Consider the following 10,505-nt stretch of genomic DNA (forward strand, 5'->3'; position numbering starts at 1 on the left):
TTGAAGAGGACGAACGACACTTCAATACTCTGTAGGATCAGCAAGAGGTGTTCCAGAGAATTTGGAGAGTTTCATGGAAGTAATGCAATGAAGGTATTACTTCCTTTGCACCATCAAGATGAGTACGACACAAGAGCTTGGTTATGTAGCATTGTTGAGATAAAATAAGACCAGTGGCAGTGGACTGTGCTTCAATACCAAGGAAGTAATGCAACAACCCAAGATCCTTTAATGGAAAAATATTAGAGAGAGCAGCAAGAAACTTATCAATGGTGATGACCGAATTTCTAGTGAGAATTAAATCATCAACATAAACTAGCATAAGTAATTTGATATTGCCATGATCATATATAAAGAGAGAGGGATCGACAGTGGATTGTCGGAACCCCATATCAACAAGACAACCACTAAGACAAGAGTACCAAGCTTGAGGAGCTTGTTTAAGGCCATAAAGTGCCTCGCAAAGCATACATACATCATTTGGTCTCGAAGAATCCTCAAACCCTCGTGGTTGTTGAACATAGATGTCTTCATCGAGAAAACCATGTAAGAATGCTTTATTAATGTCTAACTATCGGATCAACCATTTTTGTGAAACCGCAAGAGATAAAATAGTATGAATAGTTACCGGCTTCACAACTAGACTAAAAGTGTCAAAAAAATCCAAGCCCGGAATTTGGTTAAAACCTTGAGCAACAAGGCAGTCTTTATAACAATTAAGGGTACCATTAGAGTTCTTTTTAATTTTGTATACCCACTTGGTGCCAACAACATTCATATGAGGCTGCTAGGGTATGAGCTCCCATGTGCCATTAGTAATGAGAGCATTATACTCCTTGCATGGCATCACACTAATGAGACGACTTAGCTGTGTCAATATAAGGACAAGGTTCCATTTCAATAGTAGTAAGAAGAGAAAGAAGTGATGAGGGAAGTAGGTTACGAGATGCATGGTGAGATCGGACGGGTAAGGTTCCATCCATGGACTGAGTCACCAAAGAGTGTTGCCGGTTGGGAACTGGAACAACTGGTGTGTTGTCAAGTAGTTCTTGAACATTGCGATAGCGTGTTGGTACAGGAATACTCGAGCTGTCCGATGAAGGAGCAATTGGCTCTATGGGAGAGCTAGGTGTACCATTGGAGGCAGTCGAGGAGGTCTCCAGGGTGTAATAAAATGCCATTGTGATGAGGAGGTGTGAATTGGTTCGGTGGGGCAGGCTGGAGCCAAAATTAAAGTCCCACCAAATGGCGTAGTGGGTGATGCCGAAGAGTGAGGAATACCTAGAAATAGAGATTCATCAAATACAACATGTCTGGTGATGAAGAGCTTCCTAGATGGTAGATGGAAACACCGGTACCCTTTGTGAGTGTTGTTGTATCCAATAAAGATGCAAAGCAGGGATTGAAACATGAACTTGTGATTGTTGTATGACCGGAGAAATGGGTAACAGACCCAACCAAAGCATTTGAGCATAGAATAATCTGGTGTATGCTGAAATAATAGTTCGTAAGGAGATCGGCCTTGAAGTGTGGAGCTGATAGTCTATTAATCAAATATATTGTTATACCTACTACATCAGACCATAAGGAAAAATGGGGATTGGAGGAGGCCAGTAGAGAGAGGGTCGATTCAATGATATGCTGATGCTTCTGTTCCGCGGAACCATTATGCTCATGTGTGTGAGGATAGATTACCCTATGACCTATTCCCTGTGAATCTAAATATTTTGACAATTTACAATTTTCTCCTCCCTAGTTAGACTAGAATGAGCAAATTTTGGCATTAAATAAAACTTCAACATGTCGTTTGAATTTCAGAAAAATGTTAAGAGCATCAGACTTTCGCCCCATAGGGTAAATCCAAGAGAATTTGGAATAATCATCAAAAAAAAAATGTAATATGAATGTTCATTATTCGATTTAACAGGGGTTGGTCCCCAAACATTTGAAAAAAATCAAATCTAAAGGATGCTTGGAATGAAAAGAATATGGCTGTAAAGAACCCCTATGACTCTTACGTAGCTGACAAGACTCACAAACTAAAGTACTAGATTTATTTGCATGAAATGGAAGACCATGCTATGAAATAACGTGCCTCACAATCTAAAGTGTTGCATGTTCCAGTCGTAGATGCCATCCTTGAACTGAAGGGAAGCAGTATAGACCATCTCTACTAACCCCTCGAAGAAGAATTCTCCCCGTATAGTCCTTTACAAAGCAACAATCATGGTGGAATTCAAAATATAGATCATTATCTCTAGTAAATCAACTAAATGATAGCAGGTTTTTATAGATATCTGGGTCATGACAAATATCATTTAAGGTGAATGCATGTTGATTGAACAATAAAGCGGAAGACCCGGTGTGAGAAATTCATAGACCTTGTCCATTACCAACTTTAATCTGATATGGACCCATATATTTTAACCGATTTTGCAGGTTGTCGATCTCTAGAGTCATATGGTCAGTAGCATCGGAATCTGGATACCAAATCGGATCAAATGACTAGTATGATTGGTTCCATTGGTACGATTGGTTCCCATTGTATTGAGGAGTATTCACTACTCCATGATAAGCAGTTGGATCACCGAAAGAATTATTATCATTTTGAAAGCCAAAAACATACCTGGCCTTGCGACACTATAGCACAATGTGGCCATTCTTATTGCTTATCTGACATGTCACATCAGAGTTTTTGTTCCCTCGACCTCCACAGGAAAACTGTACGGGGAACTGTTGTTGATTATTGAAATTATTCTGATGGTAAAATTGCTGATGACTAAATGGAGTAGGTCCTCGACCTCTTCCCTTGCCACGCCCATTATTAAACTTGGGAGCATACTGCTAAGGGGGTTTCCCTTGCTGTTGATAATTTTTGTTCTTTACTCCAGTAAAATTAACATTAATAGAAAAATCATTTGAACAACGAGATTGCTCCTCAAGCCAATTTTCATGGTTGAGAAGGGAACCAAGAATATCTCGTACATTATGACTATCAGCATCAGATTTATTAGTTATTGCAGCAACTACCGATTCATATTCATTACCAAGGCCGGCTAAAATAAATAAAACAATATCAAAATTTGATACTGGTACCAAAATAGTGGAGAGACTGTTTGCAATTTACTTCGCAGGCTGCACATAAGTGGATATGGATAGCGAGCCCTTTTTGAGAGTCTGGAGTTGCCGTCTTAGCTGTAGAACCTTCGATCTGGAGTGTGTGGTGTAACTGGCTGCAACCACCTGTGCCATTATGCCTTCGGTGAGTGAAGAGATCAGCCAGCTCAACACTAGTTGATCCATATTGTACCATTTTTCAAATTCTGGATTTGTGATAGTGCCGGCGCCGTTTGGATTCAGAATCTCTTTTGGTGGTGATTGCTTCTTCACTTCTACCAAATCCATCAAATGGTGGTGCCACTGGGCTCGTCACAACAAATAATTGTTACGTACATGACATTGTGAACTGATGAATTAAAAGAAACTCTTGTGGGTTTACGTGATAAACTTCAACTCTATCTATATGATGAATATGATAAACTTAATTTTTATCTACAAGAGTTTGGATAGACTCAAATTATCCTGGCCGATCTGTAGTAGGACTAATAGGAGTCCTAACACCGGGGAACATCTCCCTGAACGAAAATATAAACTATTGGGAGATATTTTTTTAACCAAAAAGACAAGGACAATCAGCTGAATGGATGGAGTATGCACAAAGAAAGCCAAAAGACAGCCTCGACTAGTTTTTCCTTGGATGCATTGATAGGTCAAGTAACGCCTTCGGAAGGGAGAGAACCCGACAACACATGCACGCTTTAGAATTGTCAAAGTTCTATCCTATCTAATGACTTGATAACCAGAATAAAATAATAGGAAGAGATAAACAAGGTTAAGTTCTCACCTTGGAGATGAGGTAACCTATATATATATCCAGTGGCACCTGGAGTTCCCCCAACACTTCAGTAGAGAGGAATTAGATGCATTGATACATTCAACCCAAACAAGCTAGAGAGAGAAACCCCACTGAAGTGGTTGGAGGAACCCTAGGGGACACTTGATGTCGCACCTTGGTGACCAGTTGATCGATAAATATATATATCATGTGGCACCTGGAGTTCCCCCAAACACTTCAGTAGAGAGGACGGGTGGGATATATACTCATCTCTACCCAAGCAAGCCAGAGAGAAAACTCCCACCCACGCACTGAAGTGGTTGGAGGAACCCTAGGGGACACCTGATGTGCCCTTTGTTGTTTAATTTAACTTTGGTTGTTTGATGAATTGAAGCGAATACCCAGCTTTGGTATTTATATAGAAACTCACCAGCTTAGACTTATGGTGGCCTTTGGTAAGAGACCGTCAAGTAAATCAAAGAGGATAAGCAGAGCGCAATGAACATAGACGCAATCGTGGCTGGATAAAAAGGCCGGTGGAGAATAAATCTGGGTGGGATGACGGTGGTGCTGAAAAGCTTTGCTATCATCTTTTTTTTTGTTTTTGCCTTCTCCTAAACCACTTGTCAAACACCTCTGAAGTCTGAACCTTCCCTACCTATAGGCAAATGATCAGTCTGATGATCGAAAAAGATGCAAAAGAATAAAGTCAAAAATAATGGATACGTTTCTGGATATTACAAGAGTATAAAGTCAAATTGCAATTAACTAATTTATTTTACTTGCAATTTGATCCTTTTCTTTTTCTTTTTTCTTTTTTTTTTTCTGTTCTTGACGAATTAGTGAGTGAAACCAATGGAAATAACCCCATTTTAGTTGTTTACTCTCTCTCTACCCATGATTGATCGATGGAGGAGTCCTTGTAAAAGCATTTACTCCCATTATTTGAAAATCCAGATCTCTAATCTAATTCATCTTCTCCTTTTTCTTCTTCAATTATATTATTTCGTAACTCATGAACGATGGGACCCTAAAAAAGTATCAAAGCTGAAGAAGTAGTTGATGGAACATGAGAGCTAGCTAGAAGTATTCAGTGTGCCACCTGGCTAGAGTTCCCTCAAACACCAGTAGGAGCAGCACGTTCATGGAGTGGAATGAAGCAGTCTTACGTATACTGAAGAGGTTGGGGAACTCCATCCGGGGGGACAACTGACGACTGTTGGTGATGGTGCACTAATTTGGCTTTGGTGTTTGAAAACGAGGGAGTACCCAGCTTTGGTATCCGGCTTTGGTGAGGGACTGTGTTAGGCCTTTTTTTTTTTTTTTTTTGTGGAAGAGAAAGATGAAATCAAGAGGATAAGCCATGTAGGTCGAACCTAGACACAATAGTGGGCTATATAAAATTAAAGGGCGACCGGAGTGTGGAATAAATTCGCAGGAGTGGAGCTGATTAAAAGCTATCTTTTTCTTTATCGATCCTTGTTGACCTTTTTTGTCATCTGTTTTTCCCTCTTTCTCTTCTTCTTTTTCCACTTCTTTTTGCTGATACCAATAAAATTGTTCTAACCCTGCATATGTACAGTCGTTCATTTGTTTCAACAATTTCTGTTAAAAGTCCCTCTTTTCCTCCTCTCTCCCCAAAAGTATTATGTAGGTCTGCAAATCAGGGTGCCTTATTTGAAAATTTTCAACTGCATTGAGCTTGGATTAGGGATTTGGATCCATTGAAAATTTAACAAATTCCAAATCCAAAACAACCTTAGTTGTGCCCCTAATAATATTGGATTTTAAGATATGAATCATGATGCATTTTGGATAACATGGATACGCTGATGATCGATCAGGATATAAATTAATGTATGCTAAAGGAACTCTTAGAAATCCCATGAATATACCAATGACATCAAGGTGATGTTTGGCATCGATGATGTTTCTTCCTTACCAGTAGATTTTTCAAAAATTTGTGATTTTTGAAATCAGTGTTTAAAAAAAAAAATTGGTAAATTTTGCTATTCGTTATCATTTCTGCCATTAAGCTGATTTTTGAGAAATCAGCTTTCAGTCTATTTGGTACTGATTCTCAAGGGCCGATTAGTTCTATATTAGGGTTATTATTCAGTGCCATATTGGATGCCATGTCATCATCAAAAATCAGAATCAACTAGAAATTACCAAAAAAAAAAAAAACAAAGGGCTGATTTCAATAATCGTTTTTGGCCAATTTCCTAAAAATCATCAAAATTGGTCAACCAAACAAAAATTCCAATGCTGATTCCTTTAACACCGACGTGGTTTAGATATGGTAGTGATTTTCAAGAAATCATCGATCATCAATTCCAAACATCACCCAAATTGAAGGTTCAACTGTTCGTTAGCTTATTATAAATAAATAAATTGTAAACACACAATTTAATAATTTATGTGAAACATTTACTAGTAGGATAAGAGAAAATGGCGGAAGGAATTATTTATTTTGGGCTATACTGTAATATTCTCTTGGTGGGGAGGGCTAAGAGTGTTTATCCCTGCCCCATCTTTGTACTAAATTAAATTTCTTATTTTAATAAAATTGGTTCTGTTATTTATAAAAAGAAATATGTATATTAAGAAAGCAATTGAAGCTAAATTGTAGGTGGTGACATTGAAAATAATTGTAGGGAGCTCGGATCTCCTACGCACAGGACATTGCAGCTGTAGATGAGAACATCTTCGTATTTACATATTACCATTCATGGAAAGATGTTCCCAATCTACAATGTGGGTAGAAGATCGGGATTGAATTATAGGTGGTTTCTACAATTCTTCCCTCCATTAGCCCCCATGAATTAATGCATCATATCAGCACTTAGAAACAGCTGAAACTTAATTTTTTTTTTAGTTTTATTTTCAAAATTTGGTTTTTTTGAAAGGTTATAACCTGTTCTTTATTATTAAAAAAATCGAGGAACATGCATTTCGGACTGTATCGTTCTCAAAAGATACGATAGGATACGTCCCATACGGGATATATTGAGAACATTTTCCAATAATAATATCAGTTTCAATGATATCATCAACGAGAGATATTCTAAATACACGGCAGAGATGTGATGTGGGGGCGTTGTGGGGCGGAGATGTGATCTCCCAATTCCGCATGGGTCTAAAAAGTAAAAACATGTTTATTAATTGAAATTAGACAGTTGGCTCAATTCCTTTAGGCCTTGAAAAGGTTTCCTTCTTAATGTTGTTAAGAAGTTTACTATGAACGTCACACACAATGAAGGAAACATATGTAAAAGCCAAAAAAAGAAAATGACATCTTTTCCGTTTAATAGCGTCTCATAACGTACGGATTCAATTTCATCCCCCCTTCCCCTTCTCTCCACCACTATTTACGTCACGTTGACGCTTCTCTTCTTGGAAATAAAAAGCTATGAATCTGGTCTGATCTCTCTCTTTGCATCTTGAGAAATGGCCAACCTCTCTCAGCTGTTGTGTTTTATTTTCGTGGCTTTTGCTTTGCTCCACGTTTCTTCTGCAAATGAGGCAAATGTTGGGATATATCAGATCAAGAAGGGTAATTTCTATGTGAATCTCACTAATTGGGGTGCACGTATAACCTCTATTGTTCTCCCGGACAAACAAGGTTCGCTCCTCCTCTCTTACCAATGGCAGGTTCTGTTATTACTCTATTTTATATATTATGTCTCAGTTTTCCTGAATATATTTTTTTCCTCCTTCTTCAGGGAATCTGGGTGATATCGTTCTCGGTTATGATACACTTGATGAATACAAGGTGAGATTTGCAGTTTCCTCATTCTTTTCAACAAGGGATGATCGAGGAAAACGTCCACTTGATGAATACAAAGACGTTGTTCAATTTGTTCCTTAATTTTCATGTAAAATAAAAAACGGGTATTTGCACACAAAAACGTCCACTTTTTTAATTGTTTTTCCTATTAACTGGATAGTATATCATTCATTCATTGTTGAGATTTGAGAATATAACCGAAGAATTAGCCATATAGCAACGATGACGCTAATCTTATGTCTTCTTGTTTAAGTTATTTATTTAAATTTAGTATTGATGATGGTTGAATCCCACAAATTCCCGGTTGCAGACTGATACATCCTACTTTGGAGCCATAGTAGGACGGGTGGCTAATAGAATTAAAGGGGCTCAGTTTACTTTGAATGACACCACCTACAATTTAGTTGCAAATGATGGGAAGAACACGCTTCACGGTAATGGCCGCATGAAGAACATTTACACATACATCTCTCTCTCTCTTCTCTGTCTTTCTTTAAAGAATAAAGATCGTCAAATCTGGATTCTGGATTGATTGATTGATTAATGGAGTTTTGTTGATAGGTGGGCAAAAGGGTTTCAGCGATGTGGTTTGGCAGGTTAAGAAGCATAGTCCGGCTTCTCATTGTCCTTACGTCCGCTTCCATTATCAAAGCGCCGATGGCGAACAAGGTCAGCACTGGCACTCTCTACTCTCCCACTCGTTGGTTACATCCTATATTTGTTTTCTAGGTCTTTCGTTTTTCCATTACAACCAACTGTCCGATCTTTTCGACCGAAAAATATGTGAGTGTCATAACTGATACGATTGACCCCAACCCAATAAGCGATAGACGCTATCGCTATCTCCGTCCAAATCCTTTGGTGGTGCCAGATTCAGAACCAGAAGTCCATCTGATGATGATCTTATGTATTTAGCATCTTAATCTTAGGTGGTAGACCTGAACAGTGAACACTGAAACACACGTCTTCATATAAATCGTCAAAAAAAAAATTATAACAGTGCGGAAAACTCCAATGATAGCAGTGAAGATTGGTCTAGATTGATGAGAAAATGATACAAACATTCTTTATTCTTTGTTAATGATCAATCCCTGATATATTATCAAGTATGAATATTAATTACATACATTATTATTACAGGATTCCCAGGTAAAGTGATAGTGAGCGTAAACTATATGATCACCGTAGAGAACCAACTTAGCGTGACGATGAAGGCCAAGGCGCTGAACAAGGCCACCCCGGTGAACCTGGCGCAGCACACCTACTGGAACCTTGGTGGCCACAACAGCGGCGACATCTTATCGGAGACCCTTCAGATCTTCGCATCCCAATACACTCCCGTCGACTCCGAGCTCATCCCAACCGGCGAAATAGCCCCAGTTAAGGGCACCCCCTACGATTTCGGGGAGCCACAAACAGTGGGAAGCAGGATTGACCAACTTCCAAATGGATACGACATCAATTACGTGGTGGACGGAGAAGGTGGCCCCCGCACCATGAAGAAGGCAGCAATCCTGAGCGATAGCAAGTCAGGTAGAGTGATGGAGCTCCGGACGAGTGCACCGGGGTTGCAGTTATACACGGCAGACAAGTTGAAGGACATCAAGGGGAAAAATGGGGCGGTGTACAAGCCTCGTGCTGGACTTTGTCTGGAGACTCAGGGTTTCCCTGACTCCCTCCATCACCCCGACTTCCCTTCCCAGATCATCACCCCAAAGAAGACCTACAAGCATTTTATCCTCTACACTTTCAAAACGACAAAACCCAGTACCAATTAATTAGACTCCTCCTCTCCTCCATATATGCCGCGCTATCGCACGATGTGGTCGGAGTCGGAGGACCGTCCCACCAGAAACCAGAGACCATATACCATCTTTAAATCTTTTCTTTTCATTGAGCTTCCTTCCATTTAATTTTTTGTAAGTTTACAACAGAATACAGCACTACGTTTCTCTCTAGTGTAAATCATTACAAATAAGAGTAATTTTACGTACTTATGTAAAATTCTATAAGTACATACTCAAGGTGTACGGATAGCATTTAGAAGCTGACACTCTGTGGTGTTCTGTTGGTTTGATAGGTATTTTCTCTCTCTATTCTTTCTCTTTACTCTCCTCTTTAACTCTATAATTGCCTCTATGGTTAAGACTGTCAATGGGTCGAGTCTAACCTGACGAGCCCGGTTGACCCGAACCGATTGGACCGGTTCTGGTTCAAGTAATCAAAACTGATTCATCAGTTCCTAGTAATGATATAGGGTCCCGATTACTATGGGTTTGGAACCGGTTTCACCTAGTGGCAAATCCACTCAGACCCAACCCAATTAAATAAATTATATCATTTTTACCTCCTATGTAATTGCCTTTGACAGGAGTATCACATGTAGGACAAACCTCTGGATCTAATTGACTCTATGACATTTGAAAATTATAGGAGTGTCATATATAATTATTTATGATTATATAGTCATTCTTTTCTTTGCTTAATTCTTTCTCTCTCCTACTTTTTATCTCAACTTTTATTCATTCGTTTATTTTATTATTATTATTATTATTATCTAAACATTTATTTATTTAATCAAAGTAATTAATTACTTTAATAAAATAAAGGAGATTTTAATGGAAAATTATTTAATAAATACTTATTTATTTATTTAGGAATAATTTACTAACAAATTAGGGTTAATGGCTATGACAACCCTTGTACTATTCAGAAAAGGCAATTTTTCCCCGAGCTAAAGAAAAGGCCAATTTAGACCCTAGACTTAAAAAAAAAGGACAACCATAATATAAAATTCTAAAGAGACACAATTAATTAGTA

The 10,505-nt window shown here is 38.5% G+C and overlaps 1 protein-coding gene across 1 annotated transcript; it reads left to right on the forward strand.

Moving 5' to 3' along the window:
* The first annotated feature begins 7,235 nt into the window (after nt 1-7,235).
* Nucleotides 7,236-9,738, forward strand: LOC148854181 (uncharacterized). The gene is made up of 5 exons (XM_088941805.1): nt 7,236-7,520; nt 7,621-7,670; nt 7,996-8,119; nt 8,247-8,354; nt 8,826-9,738. Exons 1-5 carry the CDS (start codon nt 7,346-7,348, stop codon nt 9,461-9,463), a joined length of 1,095 nt encoding a protein of 364 aa, XP_088797931.1. The 5' UTR covers nt 7,236-7,345; the 3' UTR covers nt 9,464-9,738.
* The last annotated feature ends 767 nt before the right edge of the window (nt 9,739-10,505 follow it).

The sequence above is a fragment of the Nelumbo lutea genome, chromosome 4 (assembly GCF_056320005.1).
Source record: "Nelumbo lutea isolate HS-2025 chromosome 4, American lotus-T2T, whole genome shotgun sequence".
NCBI classification, from domain to species: Eukaryota; Viridiplantae; Streptophyta; class Magnoliopsida; order Proteales; family Nelumbonaceae; genus Nelumbo; species Nelumbo lutea.

What these genes read in the sequence shown, in the direction of transcription:
- LOC148854181 (XM_088941805.1), top strand. Translation starts at nt 7,346, where the DNA reads ATGGCCAACCTCTCTCAGCTGTTGTGTTTTATTTTCGTGGCTTTTGCT. An exon ending in TGGGAAGAACACGCTTCACG is followed by an intron (nt 8,120 to 8,246) that starts GTAATGGCCGCA and finishes TTTTGTTGATAG; the next exon opens with GTGGGCAAAAGGGTTTCAGC. An exon ending in AAGCGCCGATGGCGAACAAG is followed by an intron (nt 8,355 to 8,825) that starts GTCAGCACTGGC and finishes TTATTATTACAG; the next exon opens with GATTCCCAGGTAAAGTGATA.